Source organism: Kogia breviceps, chromosome 8, assembly GCF_026419965.1.
Source record: "Kogia breviceps isolate mKogBre1 chromosome 8, mKogBre1 haplotype 1, whole genome shotgun sequence".
Taxonomy (NCBI): domain Eukaryota; kingdom Metazoa; phylum Chordata; class Mammalia; order Artiodactyla; family Physeteridae; genus Kogia; species Kogia breviceps.
The window spans coordinates 116,191,172-116,210,817 of NC_081317.1; the positions used below are offsets into that span (position 1 = coordinate 116,191,172).

Genomic DNA, 19,646 nt, shown 5'->3' on the forward strand with positions numbered 1-19,646 from the left:
TCATATATGGCCTTCATTATGTTGAGGCAGTTTCCCTCTATGCCCCCTTTCTGGAGAGTTTTTATCATAAATGGGTGTTGAGTTTTTTCAAAAGCTTTTTCTGCGTCTATTGAGATGATCATATGGTTTTTTGTCTTCAATTTGTTAATATGGTGTGTCACATTGATTGATTTACTCATATTGAAGAATCCTTGCATCCCTGGGATAAATCCCACTTGATCATGGTGTATGATCCTTTTAATGTGTTCTTGGATTCTGTTTACAAGTATTTTGTTGAGAATTTTTGCATGTAAATTCATCAGTGATACTGGTCTGTAGTTTTCTTTTTTTGTAGTATCTTTGTCTGGTTTTGGTATCAGGGTGATGGTAGCATCATAGAATGAGTTTGGGTGTGTTCCTCCCTCTGCAATTTTCTGGAAGAGTTTGAGAAGGATGGGTGTTAGCTCTTCTCTAAAGTTTGATAGAATTCACCTGTGAAGCCATCTGGTCCTGGACTTTTGTTTGTTGGAAGACTTAATCAATTTCATTACTTGTGATTGGTTGGTCTGTTCATATTTTCTATTTCTTCCTGATTCAGTCTTGGAAGGTTATACCTTTCTAAGAATTTGTCCATTTCTTCCAGGTTGTCCATTTTATTGGCATAGAGTTGCTTGTAGTAGTGTCTTAGGATACTTTGTATTTCTGCACTGTCTGTTGTACCTTCTCCTTTTTCATTTCTAATTTTATTGATTTGAGTCCTCTCCCTCTTTTTCTTGATGAATCTGGATAATGGTTTATCAATTTTGTTTATCTTCTCAAAGAACCAGCTTTTACTTTTATTGATCTTTGCTATTGTTTTCTTTGTTTCTGCTCTGATCTTTATGATTTCTTGCCTTCTACTAACTTTGGGTTTTGTTTGTTCTTCTTTCTCTAGTTCCTTTAGGTGTAAGGTTAGATCATTTATTTGAGATGTTTCTTGTTTCTTGAGGTATGCTTGTATTGCTTTAAAGTTCCCTCTTAGAACTGCTTTTGAGGCATCCCATAGGTTTTGGATCGTCGCGTTTTCATTGTTATTTGTCTCCAGGCATTTTTTGATTTCCTCTGATTTCTTCAGTGATCTCTTGGTTATTTAGTAATGTATTGTTTAGCCTCCATGTGTTTGTGTTTTTTACATTTTTTTCCCTGTAATTGATATATAATCTCATAGTGTTGTGGTCTGAAAAGATGCTTGATATGATTTCAATTTTCTTAAATTTTCTGAGGGTTGATTCATGACCCAAGATGTGATTTATTCTGGAGAATGTTCTGTGCGCACTTGAGAAGAAAGTGTAATCTGCTGTTTTTGGATGGAATGTCCTATAAATATCAATTAAATGTATCAGGTCTATTGTATCATTTAAGCCTTGTGTTTCCTTATTAATTTTCTGTCTGGATGATCTGTCCTTTGGTGTAAGTGAGGTGTTAAAGTCCCCCACTATTATTGTGTTACTGTTGATTTCCTCTTTTATAGCTGTTAACAGTTGTTTTGTGTATTAATGTGGTCCTATGTTGGGTGTATATATGTTTATAATTGTTATATCTTCTTCTTTGATTGATCCCTTGATCATTATGTAGTGTCCTTCCTTGTCTCTTATAACATTCTTTATTTTAAAGTCTATTTTATCTGATATGAGTATTGGTACTCTGGCTTTCTTTGGATTTCCATTTGCATGGAATATCTTTTTCCATCCCCTCACTTTCAGTCTATATGTGTCCCTAGGTCTGAAGTGGGTCTCTTGAAGACAGCATATATATGGGTCTTGTTTTTGTATCCATTCAGCGAGCCTGTGTCTTTTGGTTGGAGCATTTAATCCATTCATGTTTAAGGTAATTATCGATATGTATGTTCCTGTGACCATTTTCTTAATTGTTTTGGGTTTGTTTTTGTAGGTCCTTTTCTTCTCTTGTGTTTCCCACTTAGAGAAGTTCCTTTAGCATTTGTTTCAGAGCTGGTTTGGTGGTGCTGAATTATCTTAGCTTTTGCTTGTCTGTAAAGCTTTTGATTTCTCCATCGAATCTCAATGAGATCCTTTCCAGGTAGAGTTATCTTGGTTGTAGGTTCTTCCTTTTCATCACTTCAAATATGTCATGCCACTCCCTTCTGGCTTGTAGAGTTTCTGCCGAGAAATCAGCTGTTAACCTTTTGAGAGTTCTCTTGTATATTATTTGTTGTTTTTCCCTTGCTGCTTTCAATAATTTTTTTGTCTTTAATTTTTGCCAATTTGATTACTATGTGTCTCAGCATGTTTCTCCTTGGGTTTATCCTGTGTGGGACTCTGTGTGCTTCCAGGACTTGGGTGGCTATTTCCTTTCCCATGTTAGGGAAGTTTTCAACTATAATCTCTTCAAATATTTTCTCGGGTCCTTTCTCTCTCTTTTCTCCTTCTGGGACCCCTATAATGTGAATGTTGTTGCGTTTAATGTTGTCCCAGAGGTCTCTTAGACTGTCTTCATTTCTTTTCATTCTTTTTTCTTTATTCTGTTCCGCAGCAGTGAATTCCACCATTCTGTCTTCCAGGTCAATTATCCGTTCTTCTGCCTCAGTTATTCTGCTATTGATTCCTTCTAGTGTAATTTTCATTTCAGTTATGGTATTGTTCATCTCTGTTTGTTTGTTCTTTAATTCTTCTCGGTGTTAGTTCTTTAATTCTTCTAGGTCTTTGTTAAATATTTCTTGCATCTTCTCGATCTTTGCCTCCATTCTTTTTCTGAGATTCTGCATCATCTTAACTGTCATTATTCTGAGTTCTTTTTCTGGAATGTTGCCTATCTCCACTTCATTTAGTTGTTTTTCTGGGATTTTATCTCGTTCCTTCATCTGGTACATAGCCCTCTGACTTTTCATCTTGTCTATCTTTCTGTGAATGTGGTTTTTGTTCCACAGGCTGTAGGACTGTAGTTCTTGATTCTGCTGTGTGCCCTCTGGTGGATGAGGCTATCTAAGAGGTTTGTGCAAGTTTCCTGATGGGAGGGACTGGTGGTGGGTAGAGCTAGCTATTGCTCTGGTGGGCAGAGCTCAGTAAAACTTTAATCCACTTGTCTGCTGATGGGTGGAGGTAGGTTCCCTCCCTGTTGGTTGTTTGGCCTGAGGCAACCCAACACTGGAGCCTACCCGGGCTCTTTGGTGGGGCTAATGGTGAGCTCTGGGAGGGCTCATGCCAAGGAGTACTTCACAGAACTTCTTTTGCCAGTGTCCTTGTCTTCATGGTGAGCCACAGCCACCCCGTGTCTCTGCAGGAGACCCTCCAACACTAGCAGGTAGGTCTGGTTCCATCTACCCTTGGTCACTGCTCCTTCCCCCTGGGTCCTGATGTGCACACTATTTTGTGTGTGCTCTCCAAGAGTGGAGTCTCTGTTTCCCCCAGGTCCTGACGAAGTTCTGCAATCTAATCCCTCTAGCCTTCAAAGTCTGATTCTGTAGGAATCCCTTCTCCCGTTGTCGCACCCCCAGGTTGGGAAGCCTGACGTGGGGCTCAGGACCTTCACTCCAGTGGGTGGACTTCTGTGGTCTAAGTGTTCTCCAGTTTGTGGGTCACCCACCCAGCAGTTACGGGATTTGATTTTCCTGTGATTGTGCCCCTCCTACCCTCTCAATGTGTCTTCTCCTTTGTCTCTGGATGTGGGGTATCCTCCTTGGTGAGTCCCAGTGTCTTCCTGTCGATGACCGCTCAGCAGTTCGTTGTGATTCCTGTGCTCTCGCGAGAGGGAGTGAGAGCACGTCCTTCTACTCCGCCGTCTTGAACCAGTCTCCTCAGTGTGATGCCGGAGTTGTGTGGTAGATTTAAAAGGGTTCAACTCCAAAAGCTGTTTTACTTTTTGATGTGGCCAATTCATTACCATCCTCAGGACAAAGAAAATAAGGAGTTTTCCCTTAAGTTTGGGGAGTTCATTGGATTTCGTTTGTGCTGTGAGGAGAGGCCAAATATTGAATAATTGGTTGCAAACTATAAATCTACTTTGTAGACACAGAGAATAAATGGCTCTAAATCCCACAAAATCTTGAATTCTGGGACACAGGCACACATATGTGTGTGTGCATATATGTGTGTACAAAAAGCACAAAAAGTGTGCTTTAAAAATCTGCAGTCTTGGGCTTCCCTGGTGGCGCAGTGGTTGGGAGTCCGCCTGCCGATGCGGGGGACGCGGGTTCGTGCCCCGGTCCGGGAGGGTCCCACATGCCGCGGAGCAGCTGGGCCCGTGAGCCATGGCCGCTGGGCCTGCGCGTCCGGAGCCTGTGCTCTGCAAGGGGAGAGGCCGCAACAGTGAGAGGCCCGCGTACCGCAAAAAAAAAAAAACCAAAAACCAAAAAACAAACAAACAAAAAAAAATCTGCAGTCTTGTACCATGGGCAGGTCTGGATTCCACAGTTAAGAAATTAATGTAAAAGTTTGTGATATACCATTGTAAAGTAATTATACTCCAATAAAGATGTTTAGAAAAAAAGAAAAATTTGTGATAATTCGAGCAGATCCAACAGAAACAAACCTCAAATTGCTCAATAAACCGAAAGCATGAGTTTCCCACATAAAAAAGAAACCTAGCTAAAAATGGGCCAAACGTTAAAAAATCCCAAACCTCACACAGAAGCAGTCTGCTGTAAGGAAGAATCAGCATATGAGACCATGTGAAAACTGACACCTCCAGAATCCAAGCCCCTTAGAGCAGCCAGAGGGGCTATGCAACTAGTATGTCTAAAGTTACTGAAGGACCATAACAGTTAACGTTTATTTAATGCTTGATTTGTAAAAGTATAATTGATGACGTCAATGGAGAGCTTAAATGACTCAGATAGACTTGCAGAAATTAACGAGAATTCAGCACAAAACAATGAAGTTATAAAAGGTATGAAAAAGTTTAATAGAGTATGGAGCTTTAAAGATATATATACATATACATGAAGTGAGAGAGAGAGCTTTTTAATTTTGAGTTTCAGAAGAAAAAGGACTCCAAATTGAGGAAAGACATAAGTCCTCAGATTTAAAGGGCTCTCTAAGTACAGTATAAATAAATAAAAGACAAATGGAAGTGAAACTACAGCACATCACGGATCAAGAGAAAACCTTAAACGTAACAAAACAAAGCAAAAAAATGGATCCCCTGCAAAGGTATGACAGTTCCCATCAGGGACATTCATGGTATCTCAAAGTCCTAAAGTTCTGGACCCAGATGAGCCATCATTCAAGAGTCAGAGTGCATAATAAACATTTTCAGAGAAACAAAGTCGAAGAACAACAAACAGATCCTTACAGAAGGAATTGAAAGACAAAGAAAACCAAACCAAGAAGGAAGGAATGAGGGGAATGGAAGTGAGTGAGGAAGGTGGTGAACATAAAGTAAATGAGGGTAAGGATTTTCTTTAAAAAAAAAAAAAAAAATGGAAAGGACAGTTAAAAGGAGGTGCACCTAAAATGCTGGGCACCAAAAATACGAAAAACAGCACAGGGAAAGTAGAATTAAAGCATCATAAGTGGGCTTCCCTGGTGGCGCAGTGGTTGAGAATCCGCCTGCAGATGCAGGGGACGCGGGTTCGTGCCCCGGTCCGGGAGGATCCCACACGCCGCGGAGCGGCTGGGCCCGTGAGCCATGGCCGCTGCGCCTGCGCGTCCGGAGCCTGTGCTCCGCAACGGGAGAGGCCACAGCGGTGAGAGGCCCGCGTAATGCAAAAAAACCAAACAAAAAATCATACGTTTTCAAGAATGGTAGAGACATCACTTTGGACTTTGATATGTCAATTATGCATGTTAAAAATTTAAAGGATCCCATAAAAAATAGAAACAGAATGTACAAAATCAAAACTTAATAGGGAAAAGAAAGAATAAAGAGAAGTCAGGAAAGAATCAGTAAAAAGCAGCCAAAAAGTGGCAAAATGAAAACACACAGTAGGTAGTACAAATAAAACCAGATGCATCAGTGTCATATATGGATATGATGGATAAATGAAGCAGCTCTAAGTCAGAACTTTTTAGATTGATTTTTTAAAATCAGTTATATGCTAAAAGACACAAGTTAGCAACAAATGAACCCAGAAAGGTCAAGGACAAACTGATGGAGAAAGATACACTAGGCTTCGCCACGGGATCAGCCAAGCTAAAGGCTGCAGGTGCCGCTGGTGCTAAGGACAGACAGAGGGCAAGGACAGGGGCGGGAACGGTCTTGGACACCAGGCTGGGTTGTCCGCTCAAGGACGTGATGATCAAGTTCCCGGAGGAGATCCGTCTCGCTGCCTTCCTTGACTTCTTCTGGGCCCATTTCTTGAGGATGAGGCACTAAGGGTCGCACGCTTCCAGAGAAATGAAAGAGGTGACCAAAAACCACCCCCAAGTTACCCTGGGCTGTTGCGAACCACATGGCACGTTGGTCAAGATTTGAACACTCATAGGAAGTGGCAACTGCCATTCCTGTGTCATCACCTGGGCAAGGCGTCCCTGACCTCTTGGAGGCAAGACTGCTGGGGAAGCAGCCCTCTCCCTCCTGGCAAGGGGGTTGGGCGCTGCGCCTCTGTGCCTGTGCCTCCCAGCCCTCTCCCAGAGTGCAGTGTCCGTGCCCCTCTGCCCAGCTGTGCAGTGGTTTCCTGCCACCCTGGGTGACTCGGCCGAAGCTGCCTGATGCCACCTCCAAAGCTCAGCTCTCTCACTCGGACTCAGTGTCCCCATCGGGAATCTCCTGATCCTTCAAGATCCACACCTGGTCTCACTGCAGAGCACTCAGGACTCTGCTGTGGCCAGCACAGTGGTTTCATACCAGCAAAAACAAAGCGAACTAAACCTAAGGAGAAAAAACTAGCTATACCAGGCAAATGTTAAACAACATAGACTTTTAGACCAAAAAAAATAGTAGAAAAGAAAAGATTAATAACATAATGATTAAAAAGGAAAACTTCACCAAGAAGATGGAGTCCTGGACCTGTGTATCTCTAAGACATAGGTTCAAATTTTTCAAAGCAAAGATTGACGGGTTTACAAAGAGAAACTGACAAATCCATAGTCTCATAGAAATTTCATACACCCCTCTCAGCAACAGATAACATAAGCAATCAATAAAGTATCTGATAGATAAGAATTGCAAAACATTCCGCTAACAACTCCCAAATAATCCCCTGTGGAGAGCAGACTACATTCTGCCTTACGAAGAGGTTTCCTGGGAGAAAACTAAAAAACCACGGGATCCCACAGGGACCAGCCAAATGAGGCCAGTTTCCCTTGTGCCCGAGAAAAAGGCAGGACTAGAAACACAACGTAGGGGCTTAAGAAACAACGGTGGAGGGAAAGCCCAGAGCCCAGACTGATGCTGTGAAGAACAGCGACCACAGCACTGCCAGACTTCAGGGAACAAAGTCTCCAGACCCCCAGTGGAGCAGACAGCTCAGGGGAAGGCACTGGGCCTCCAGCTGCCCCGTCACGTCTGCCGTACGTTTGATTAGAAAGGCTGTACTGGGTGATCTGGACGGTCGGCCCGGGCTCTGCTTGGTCATCTGGGCAGAGCAACCTTTGCAGATCGGACTGAAGGTTCTTCCTGGGAACGAGAGACTTCCCCCAGGTGGAGACTGGAGTTCTCAACACACACTGGCCTCCCTCTTTCCTGGTTCACCCCCAGCCAAACCCCTCGAACGCCTCCCTTTCAGCCAGGAAGAGGCTGATAGGCTGTAGAACAGGCTCTAAAGAGATGCTGAAATAATTAATTCAACTGGGTTCACTCTGCAGTTAAACGTCCCCAGGCTGCAGGGAGGTACATTCTGCAGGATTTCAGAGGGAAGGTAGGGAGGACTGCAGTTCGGAGGCCCTCCCTCTCTACACACGCACTGTGTGAGTCTCCAAAGTCGGGTTGCAGGAAATGAGGGCAGAGAGATTAAGCATCCGGTTTGGCCAGGGAACCGCACAGTGGAGATGAGAACCCCAGGCTCCCCAAGCCACTGCCGCTGTGTCACGCTGCTGCCTTACTTCCTGCTTTTCCACTCAAGCTAAATTAATCATGACATGAAATATTTGAAAACCAGTTACCAGGCTGAAGAATGCAAAGTGTTCAGGTGGTGACGGGCGTTATTTACAAAGAGCCAGGAGAACGCGGTCTGTCCGTGAAACATCCATCCCCCGCATGTAAGAGACGCAAACTACAGCTATCGGGGTGTATCTCCTACTTTGTGTTGCATTTGGCTGACAGTTTGATCACAGCTAGTCCTGTTTGGAGTGAGGGATGCTAAAGCTCTCTTTGTTTTTTGGTGTTAACTTTTCAACAAAACTCACCACTTAAAATAGCAAGAAATGAATCAGTCCATCAACCAATCCAGAACCTATATGTTTTTGCCCAAGTCTTAAAATATGTATTTATTTATAATTTCAACAACATGCAGTGGAAATAAGGTGCTTTCTAAGAACTAAAGCATTTTATTCTTCTTGTAAATAGCTAAGCTAGAAATATTCATTACAGCAAATGGCTTGTTCTGCCATATACTCATTCGTCATGTGTTCTTTTGTGCTGTTGGTTCATTTTTTTTTTTATGCTCTACAGCAGGGATTGGTAAACTTTCTCTGTCAAGGGCCAGATAGAACATACTTTCAGCTTTATGAGCCGGGCTCTCCTCTGTAAGGAGAGGGCAGCCCTGGGAGGGAGGTGAGCAAGGGAGCGCAGCTGGGCTTGGCCCCAGGCTGCAGGTGCCGGGTCCCCGCTGGGCAGCGAAAACCATGCTGTGTGGCCAGCAGAGTTCACGGGCGAAGTGTCCAGCCTATACTTGGTGCAACTGAACATCCTTCATCTGTGCTCTTCATAACCTAACATACTTGGATGCCTGTCTCACCGAGGAGAGGATAAGCCTGTTGGATGACGGGACAGTACTTCATGATCGGCTGTGCTCCTGAACTTCACACCAGAAAGCATGTCCCAGAGGAAGGAGCGTGGGTTTGACTTTATCCCTTCCCCCATACCCACCCCTTTGGTAACCATACGTTTGTTTTCTATGTCTGTGAGTCTGCTTCTGTTTTGTAAGTAAGTTCACTTGTATCATTTTTTTTACATTCCACGGATAAGTGATAACATGTTTGCTTTCTCTGTCTGACTTAGTTCACTCGGTATGATCATCTCTAGGTCCATCCATGTTGCTGCAAATGGCATTATTTCATTCCTTTTTATGGCTGAGTAACATTCCATGGTATATGTGTACCACATCTTCTTTATCCATTCCTCTGTCGATGGACATTTATGTTGATTTACATTCACATTGTTGTATTGAATACAACAGATCTTTAGAATGTTTTCATCTGGCAAGACTAAAACCCTGCCACCATTAAACAATACCCCCTTACCCTCCTCCACCACCATTCTTCCTGTCCTTATGAATCTGACTTATTTAGGTAAGTGGACTCATACAGTATTTGTTTTATTGTGACTGGCTTATTTCAATTTGCATAATGTCCTCAAGGTTCATCCTTTTTGCAGCATGTGACAAGGTTTCTTTCTTTTTAAGGCCAAATAATATTCCTTTGTATGTAGAGACCACACTTTGTTTATCCATTCTTGTATCCCATTCTTCCATCCGTGGACACTTAGGTTGCTGTTACCGTTTGGCTGCTGTTAACACGCGTGTACAAATCTCTCTTCAAGACTGTGCTTTCTATTCTTTGGGGTATATACTCCGACGCAGAACTGCTGAATTATAAGATCATTCTGGTTTTGTTGTTGTTGTTGTTTGGTGATCGGGATAGGTAAAGTAATTTTATTACAAATTTCAGGATTTAAAAAGTAAACTGTTACATTTACTAGGATAATCTGAGATGACCTGTCTCAAGCACGTGGGTCCCGTCAGTGACACTGACCTCAGGCATGAAGAGACGCCGGTCCCCCGTGAGGGATGCGGTGGGCGGATGAGGCTACGCTGAGTCTCCTCGGGCACGTGCTGACCGTGATCATTACGGTTTGTCACTCTGGCATTTGGGCCGTGACGAGCTCAGTGTAAGCTTCACTTATGGAACTCTGAAAGCCAAGCTAGAACCTCAAGGGCAGCCTCTCTCCCCTGCTTTTTACTTCAGTGATATTTAGGAGACTTCGTGTACTGAATGAGAGTTATGATTCCCTGGCCTGTAAGCCCACGTAGGGAAACCCTTATCACCTGGCAAGAGACCGCAGAGGAGCGGCCTGACTGGGAAGGAGGCTGAGGCCAGAACCCGGGAATCACGCTAGTCCAGGTCAGGGACGGCGATGCCCAGCCAGAGAGACGCTAACGGCCGGCGAGTCCCCATCGGCTCAAGGGTGGCCGCAGACAAAAGGGCTGGAAGCAACCTCGATAGGCCAGCGAAGTCACCCTCCAGCTTCCGAACGCGGAGACAAACTTGCCCCGCGGTCACGGGCAGGGGCCCCGGGTCTCTTCGGTCTTGTACGTTTAAACTCTAAAGGCAGCATCTTTACAAGGGGAACCTCGGGAAGCATCGGGCCGAGCCCTCTCCACGGGGCCTCGGGGCACCCCGGGGGCAAGGCGGCTGAGACCCGCCAGAGCACCTGGGCTGCGGGCCTGAGGGCGGAAAGAACAGAGGGGCTGAGAGACCCCAGGCGGGAGCGCGCCAGCAGCTGGGGGGCCCGCAGCCACGCCTTCCTGCCCGGGGTCTGCCCCCCAGCCCCCCCACAGGGACCCTCTCGCTCTGAGACTGTGGCTCTCATGGGACGACGTTATCCCCGGGGGACGTCTGGCGACACGGGGAGACCCGTGGGGTGGGGCTGTCGCCACTGGGGAAGGCGCCCCGGGGCTGGTGGCCGGGGGCTGCGCACCCTACAGGGCCCAGGCGCCCAGGCCCGGGGCCTCCAATCAGACCACCGCGCGCAGCCTCCGGCTCAGGCCCTGACACGTGGGTCGGCCCCCTGCCCTGCGGACCCGAGTCCTCCTGACCCCGGAGTGTCCAGGCGATGTGCAGCCAGCTCCTGGCGGCTCCAGGCCGGTCGACACAGCGAACACCTTACACCTTTTTGTCCTCTCTCTGCGAAAAATCTACTTCCTTCTCGGAGCCAGTGCCACCCCAACTGACACCGCCGGGATGGCGACGGCGGCTGCCCCTCCGCCGGGCGGGAGGGCCTTGCCCTGGGGCGGCGGGCCGGCTTTGTCGTGGCCGCCCTCAGGGCAGGGCCGCCGCCTCCGCGCCCTCGGGACCCCCCTCCTTCTCCACGTGCCCGAGCTCCGAGTTGGAGGACTTGCTCTCGCTCTTCTCTCCGGCCCCGTTGCTGTCCAGGCTCTCGACTTCTTCGGGGTCCACCGCGACCTGCCGCCAGGACTCGGGGGACACCGGTGGGCCCTCGGTGCGCCAGCTCTGGCTGCCGCACGGATACGCGGGGAAGCCTTCGGCCCGCCAGGACGCCGTGGCGGGCGTCGGAGCCGCCTCTGGGCGGGGCTGGCGAGCGTCGGAGCCGCCTCTGGGCGGGGCTGGCGAGCGCGGGGCCGCCTCTGGGCGGGGCTGGCGAGCGTCGGAGACGCCTCTGGGCGGGGCTGGCGAGCGTCGGAGCCGCCTCTGGGCGGGGCTGGCGAGCGTCGGAGACGCCTCTGGGCGGGGTGTCCGTGTCGTTGCCGTCCTCCGCGGGGCGCTCCTCGGCCTCCTCCGCGGACTCCAGGTTAAAGGCGGCTGCATGGTGCGCTAGGCGGCGGCGTCCTCCGGGAGGGTCGCACCAGGCTGCCGCGATGCGCTCCAGGTTCCTGAGCTCGCCTTGCCGACCCCAAGGGCACTGGTCGTAGCAGAATCGGAGGCACCAGCGTCTTATTCCGGCCGCTGGCGTGAACTGTGGCCTCCGGTGTACATTGCCGACGTGCCTGGTGCGTCGCTGGGCTGTGTGCGCCCTGCAGCTCGGCTCGCCTGCATCGGTCCCTTCACTTCCTTTCCGGAACTGCCTGCCGCTGCTGTGCGCCGCCGAGTCCTCACGGGGTCTGTCTGCCAGGCTGAAGAGCGTTAGCGTCCGGCTGAGGGGCGTCCGCAAGGCCGCGCGCAGAGGCGCCCTCAGCTCCTGCGACGCCTTCTCTCCCCCGGGTGGGCCAAGCCGTCCTCTGCGGAACTGTCGGGGGTTGTGCGGCTGAACACGGCGGAGGTTGCCGGGTGAAGCCTTGTGCTGGCGAAGGCTTCAGACGTTTCTTCGTCCAGGGATTTTAGCTCTTCTTCAATTTCAGTTTTAACTTTTAATAAAATTTCTTGATCCAGAGATCGTGAAGCCGTATCTTGTCGAATCCCTTGGGGTGAGGAAAGATGTTGCTCTCGCTGCTTCTCCTGAGAGTAGCTGAGGGCCACACACTTTGTTTCGTAGTGAGAGCCTAGAGGCACCGTGGTAGAGGACGCCATGGGGTCGGCTGGCAGAGCTCCGGAAAGGTCTGGTTGCACAGGTGTAAAACCTGGCCCGGGCCGCTGCCCCCGAAGAGGTGAAAGACACAGCGGCGGCAGATAACTCTGTTTTTAATTTTTTTTTAAGGCGCCACCCTACTGTTTTCCACAGCAGCTACACCTCTTCGTGTTCCTACCAACAGTGTGCCGTGGCTCCTGTGTCTCCACAGCCTCACCAGCACTTGCTATTTTCCAGGGTGTTGTGTTTCTGTTTTTTGATAGCACCTTCCTAGTGGGTATGAGGTCACATCCCACTGTGGTTTTGATTTGCATTTTCCTAATGAATAGTGATGTTGAGCGTCTTTCCTTGTGCTTGTTGCGAGTAGCACAGATTTTATTTGAGCTCGTTCGTTTGATTATAACTTTCAACTGTTGGGACACACAGCACACGGGCCTCCAACTGAAACCTTGCCTTGAACCCTGCAAACATTAGGGGCAGACCTGAGTCCAACCCATCCCAAAGCCTTTTACCACCTGGTTAGGTATGGATTGACCCTTTCAAATGTTCAGGACAGCAGCGTTAGACAGAGACAGCTGACTCCATTAAAGGATTTTGTTTTAGCTGAAGAAGGGAAAACTAAGAAGGCTCTACCTTCTCCAGCACTTTGTGTAAAAGGCGCGCAGGTCCCACACCTCCAACTGCAGTGCCTCAACCAGCATCACCTGGGGAGTGGTAGACACACGGGTGCTCTAGCCCCACTGGTCCAGGTAGACCAACCGGAATCTGCATCTTGAGGAATTCCCAGGTGAGCTGTCTGAGCTTTGACGTTTGAGGAGCACTGGTCTGTGTGTTCAGGAGGGTACCAGAAAAGACTAGAAACAAACAACTTGAGCAACAACATCAGTGACGCTTACTGAGCACTTACTATGCACCAAGAACTGAAGTGACGCTTTTCGTGTATTATCATAACAAAAGCATAACACAGTAAACACTCTACAGAAAACGGAGGCTTAGAAACGTTACTTGCCCCACGTCATGGCTAGTAAGCAGTGGAGCCCAGGATTTAAACCCAGGCAGTCTGAAAATAGAATCTGATGAACTTCACATACTATTTCATCTCGTAAAGGAATCAGAGGATTAAAGGAAACAGATAAATAATGAAGGGATAAATAAATGAACCATCATAAGTGGATATCTTAAGTTCAGGAGTTAATCGCTGCGGGCTGGTCTGGCTTTTTCCCCAGTTCTGAAGCTTCCTTCTAAGTGGAGAACAGACGGGACCCCTGGTGCGTGGTGGAGCCCAGGCACTTCCCAGGCCCTGGACCTCCAGCGCCCACCGGCCTCCAGAGAGCTCGGGCTCAGCGGCGCCCCCTGCAGGAAGATTCGGAGGCACGTCAGGCTGCGTGGCTGGTCTGTCCCTGGGGGTTCGGGGTTCCGAAGCCCATTCTTCACAGACAGACCGGCTGATGTTTGGAACTCTTGCGTGCCTTACTCCTCATATTCCTCTGTAGTTTAAGAACTTGGTCTGAGAAGGGAGGGTGCATTTTTTCAGGCTCCCTCACACTCCAACATGCACCATTTAAATCATTTGTTTATTTCAAATAATCTTTTTTATTGGTTGGTACCTGCTTCTGCCCATTTTCAAAAGGGACTTTCCCAACAGATAAAAAATTTAAGTTTTGCAGCAAATATAGGTACATATATTTATGTTAATGTTTATTTTTAATATATGTTTAAATAATATTGATCCTGTAATATTTCATTTTAAATAGTATTTCAAATAAGTCAATGTTTAATGTAACATAAATACTTACATCATATAATCTAAAGAGTTTCATGAAATTTCACAATATTAAAGCTCGCTAAACGAGGGACTCAACCGTGTTTCTCCACAAGGCTCTCCAAGGACGGTGCTCGCGGAAGGATGCCAGCATCCGGTCACAGGGCCAGGCCCCCCGGCTCCCTTCAGCCTAAGGTAAGTTGCCACACGTGGTGGTAACTCATATCTACTCCCATCCACAAGTGGAATTCGGGTGCTTTTGAAGATGATGTAGCAGGTACTGCTTATCATTTTTTGGTGTAAATTACCTGTGGAACATGGGCTTGAAGGGCTGATACAAACCAGTTTATTTGGGCTGCACCTGCCTAGCAGTCCAGTGATGGGGGAGGCTCGTTCCATGGTCATGACTGCAGTTCTCAGGGTGTCTCAAGTGTTTGGAACAGAGGTTACAGCCCCAGCATCTGACGGTAGAAAGCAAGCAAACAGTGATGAAGACGGCATTCCAGGCTTTGTTTGTTTGCTTACTGACCATTGAGGTTAAAGGGCACGACAGTACTAGCCAGTGTTTCTTCCAACTGAAATGGACACAAGCCAGGTGCCTTTCAATACCTGAAGCACTGGGAGGGTGTCAGTTTGGTTAGAACAATGGTCATCAAACCCTGAGGGTCCCAGAGCCTAGAGCAGAGGTCACACTGCCAAGAAGGAAACGTTGAAAGGAAGGCGTTGAAAGGATCGGTGAGAACACCCTGCATGGCTCTGTTTTTCTCCCGGGTGTTACAGAGGCGAGAAAGTTGGGTCTGAGAAAATGGAATGTCCTGGTGCCCATGGAGGCTGCGATGTGCTGTGTAGCATCAGAGACACAATCTCACTGCAGTCTTGAGATGTCAGGGGAGAAACTTCATCTGATCCTACTAAGCTTACAGAGTACAGATGGAGAGAAAGACTAAAAGTAAGCCACGAACAGGTAGGGGGGAAAGCCTCCAAAGGATCCTCCCTGGAGCGGAGGGTACCTCTCACCGTAACTGAATTCCCTGGGCACACTTAGTCCCAGACCACTCAGAATGCTCTGGGCCACAGCCCCTCTCAGACAAGCCACCAGCAGTGGTTGAGAAATGCAGACTAATCGCCATATTAGCCGCGGTGGACATAACGAGCAAGGCAGACCGGCCTGAGGGAGGGAGGAAGCATCAAGTGTAAATGATTTGGGGAATAGCCGTGCCCTGTTTCCTTTCTCCGGCTCCACGCCGACAGTGTCCAGTCAACTTGCAGTCAGTGTTCCAGCCGTGAACAATTGCTTCTGGCAGAGACCTGCTGCCCGGCAGCAGCGCTTCCTGCTTCCTGAACACCCTGGCACTTCTGTCCACCTGGTTTCAGCTGCCTCACCATCTGGAAGGTAGGGTTTATGTCCATGCAAGAAGTGAAGCCAGTGAGGCCCTGAGAGCTTTGGAAAGCGATGGCAGACACAGGAGAAGAGCCCAGATTCAAGCCCAAGGCTGTTGATGCCAGAGCTCGTGCACCGTCACCTCCTGCTTTGCTGTCTGCCCCAGGGCGAGGCTGACCTTGGACAGGACGTGTGACCCAGCTGAGTGCCTATCAGCTACCCCTTAATCCTTCAAAAGAGAATTTCAGTCTCATATTATGAAAATTGTTTGAGAAACACCCGAATAGACCGCGTTTGTGAAATGTATATAACTTGGAGAGAACGAAAACCAAGGAACGGGTTTTCTTGTCTTTAGCGGAATCGGGCCAGTAACTTAATTTCCTTCCCAGAGAGTTTCCATCACTTCCCTGGCCCAGAGCAGAGCCACCTCCCACCCTCTGGCCGCAGAAGGGTCCCCAGCTCAGGTCAGCCAGCTGCCTTGATAGAACCAGCTCTACTGAGTTTCAGCTGGTCCCCAGTTTCCCCAGGATTTGCATTCCTAAAGGGCTTTGGGGCTGCAAGTCTTGTCTGAAAGAGGCTGTTGAAACTCCAGTGTTAAGGGCATTTTGCGTAAAGTGGAGGAAGCGTGATGGTCTACATCGGAGGAGGGTGGGAGCCCCAGACCTCCCCGCTGGAGGCCTCTGCTGTCACCTCTGCTCCCCGTCCGCCGCCCACTGCTCTGTGTCCCCCCTGTGGACCCCCGTTCCTCTTGTCCGGCTGTTGACGCTCTCAGATTTAAGAAGTCAAAGGAAAACGAGGTCAGAGGTCACGAGCGCCTGCAGGCTCCACCGCGGCTCCAGCTCTGGAAAACGGGCGGCGTAGCCGGTGGTGATGGACAAAACCTCAAGGAAGGGGTCTGCGTTGCCTCTGCATCTCCACCCACTCCGCAGGGGGGTCTTAAGGTTCAGTCATCGCTGATCTACATAGTTTTATTATCACACCGTCGTGGACACAGGCTAAGGGCACTCAGACTGTGCCCCCGGCCCCCCCCCCGCCGGCCCCCTCCTGTCCCCTGCGGCTCGTGCACGAGGAAGGGAGAGGCTGGTCCAGAACCCCCTGCACCACCACCACCTCCTAGCAGCCCTGGAGCCTTGGACAAGCACCGAGCCTCCAGGCCTCGGTGGCCCTGGCGTCGGGGGGGTGGGGGGGCGCGGCATTCATCTCAGAGATGGAGTTGTGAGGAACCCTGCCAGGTGCTCAGCTCAGCACTGGCTCCATCAGTGACCGGCTCCTGTTTCTCCCAAGTGGCCGTTTTCCATTGTCTCTGCTGCCAAGAGGCCTGAGAGTTACGGTGTCCGGATTTAACACACGCTGACACCATCTGGGAAAGGGTTAGGGCCTGAGCTCGCTTCCACAGCTGGCCTCTGCCGGGACCCCGCAGAGATGCAGGCTCCCGGGGACCAGCCTCACGCAGATGAACACCTTCAGTTCCGTCCGCGCCGTCCAGCCCCGTGCAAGCCCTTCTCCCACCTGCTTGACCCTGACGTCCCTCCGTGCGAGGCTCTTCATCCTTTAATTGGAGATCACGCTTCAGTGGTGAAGTTTCCCTTTCTGTGCGCACCCTCTGCCCCCTGCCCCAACACTGTGAACCCAGATGGCCATTTCCTTTTTCCTAAAATGAGCCTCATTCCCACTGCTGTAAATGCGGGGCAGGTAGAAGGCTCGGGGGGCTGTGTGCCGAGCAGCCTCACCTGAGTGTTTAGACACAGCTGGCAGACCCCTCTTCCCTGTGGCCCCTTATAAGAGAGAGCAGGGGAGGGTCCTCCTCTCGCCTTGGCCCGGGTAACCCCACTGGCACATAAGCGATGAGCCTGACCCCCCAGGAACAGAAGCGAGGGGACCAGCCACGCCTGCTCCTATGAGGAAGCTTGGAAGAGAGGCTGCCGACTGTGTGTGCGTGGTACGAGGACGAACATGCTGTCTCGTGGAAGGTCCCGGATTTTCTCCAGGCCAAGCCCGAAGGTCTTTTTGTTAGTGAGTCCACAGTGATCAAAGCAGAGACGTCAGGCGGAAGGAGCCTGAGGCTGGCTCCACGGAGTGAGGGAGTGAGCAGGCAGGGGGCCCCCAGGCCGGGGAGGGTGGGGACACAAGCACTGGCCTCCAGTCAGAGGGTCACACACGCCCAGTCCCGTGAGCGCACCATCTACTCGGGTTCCAGGCTCCTCCTCTCTCTGAACCTCTAGCAGCTCGCCTTGGTAGGGTGCGAAGAATCTGTTTCCCCGCAAAAGCCAGGGGAGTTGGGGATGGAGGTGAGCAGTTTAAAGACATTCAGGACCCAGAACAACCGAGGGAATATTATGTATTTTTCTGAACAGCTTTTAAAGAGGGTTTCAGAGCTTCCCTGGTGGCGCAGTGGTTGAGAGCCCGCCTGCCGATGCAGGGGACGCGGGTTCGTGCCCCGGTCCGGGAGGATCCCACGTGCCGCGGAGCGGCTTGGCCCGTGAGCCGTGGCCGCTGAGCCTGCGCGTCCGGAGCCTGTGCTCCGCAGCTGGAGAGGCCGCAACAGTGGGAGATCCACATACCACAAAAAGTAAAAAAAAAAATAGAGGGTTTTCACCTCATGGTAAAACTGCAGACGCCATCTGGACAGGCAATGAGCCTGAAACGCAGTGCAGGGGATTTGGTTCTGCACCTTCACACGGGGCAGAGCTCCTTGTGTCCACTTTTGTTTGGGGGGTCGGGAGGGCTGTGAAGAAATGCATCCTGCGCAGATAAAGGGATGTCCGGCATTAAATAACAGGAGAAAGTGAGGATTCTGGAGCCCTTGCAGGTACAGTACAAATTTGATCACCAGGCCCTGGGGCAGAGCGGCCTCTAATTTTAGCCGCTGCCCCTTGTTCCTTCCCTGTCCCCTGCGCCCGACCCCTGCCCCAACTTTCCCCACAGTGAAGATTGCAAGGAACAGCTGCTTTGGGTTTTAGAACCCCTCGATCCTGCTTATCAGATCTACTTTGCCGTTGGTTAAGACTCATACATGCGATGTCAAGGTTTATCTTTTAATGAAAAGTACATTTAAGTTCATTTTTTCTTCCAATTGTAATAAGATCCTTTGAGATGACTTTTGTTCAGTAAAGCCACATTGGGAATCACTGATAGAGAGTGTGTTTGTTGACTTGTTTTCTAAATTTCTTCTGGAGAAAGTTTCTTTCAGAGGATCATGGATATAGTTCTGCAATCCCTCCTCCACAATTCGAAAACCCAGACAGCTCTGAAAGCAGCAAGTGTTTGGTAACACAGTCAGCAGCAAAGCCTGACCTGACCTGAATGCTTTCAAAGTCAAAACCTGGCCTGAGTTGCATGAGCCTATTTCAGTGTGTCCCGCAAGTGGTGTAAATGTAAATACGCTCTTCCGGAGGAACATTCAGGTGCTTTATTCCATAGGGTTGCCCTAGACCCCATTGTACCTGCTATATGGTATATCACTGTCCTAAAGTCTGAAAGAAATCTGAATTCGGAAACACATCTGGCCTCACGAGTTTCAGATTAGGAATTGTGCTCCTGTAGATATTTGTTAAATAAATGACCGAACGTCCTAAGGGCTTCACGAGGGCATGTTTATTCTGTTCATCCAGGCCAGCCCTGCACCGATGGCTCGAGCCGTTCTGTCACCTCATCAGACCTGCATCTGTGGGCCTGGGCTGCCCACAGCTTCCTCTGTTTCCTTGGTGGTGTGAGGTGGTGGGTGGAGGTTGCACCCATCACCCGCTCGACCACCTGCCCCTCTCTCCAACCACCAGATACGTGCCAAGCGTCGCCACCATGCGCTATGCGAGCACAGAAAGGCAAAGAAGAGCGAGACTCAGGCTCTGACCCCTGACGACTCCTGTTCGTACAGAGAACAGATCGGTGGTTGCCGGAGGTTGGGAGGGGCGTGGGCAGTGCAGAAATGGGTGAAGGGGGTCGAAAGGGACACACTTGCAGTTATACAATAACTAGGTCCTGGCATGTCCAGCATGTGACTGTAGTTAATAATACTGTGTTACATATTTGAGAGTTGCTGAGAGAGTAGACTGTAAAAGTTCTCATCACGAGAAAAGAAATTTTATAACTATGGATGCTGACGGTTGATAACTTATTGTGGTGACCTTTTCGCAACATATACAAGTAGCAAATCACTGTGCCGTACACCTGAAACTAATATAATGTTAT

General features: G+C 49.3%; 2 protein-coding genes across 2 annotated transcripts in view; one reads left to right on the plus strand and one right to left on the minus strand.

Moving 5' to 3' along the window:
* Positions 1 to 11,087: 11,087 nt before the first annotated feature.
* Positions 11,088 to 12,317, minus strand: LOC131760884 (bcl-2-like protein 13). The gene is given in 4 exon segments (XM_067041077.1): positions 11,088 to 11,533; positions 11,614 to 11,813; positions 11,939 to 12,006; positions 12,009 to 12,317. Coding segments are annotated over 4 exon segments (999 nt in total). The 3' UTR covers positions 11,088 to 11,111.
* HPF1 (histone PARylation factor 1) overlaps positions 11,582 to 19,646 on the plus strand; it is an 84,796-nt gene continuing 76,731 nt past the window's right edge. The window contains exons 1-2 of the mRNA XM_067040063.1: positions 11,582 to 13,102; positions 14,194 to 14,272. Of these exons, the coding sequence (XP_066896164.1) occupies positions 14,222 to 14,272 (51 nt within the window). The 5' untranslated portion in view covers positions 11,582 to 13,102; positions 14,194 to 14,221. The remainder of the gene's footprint in view (positions 13,103 to 14,193; positions 14,273 to 19,646) is intronic.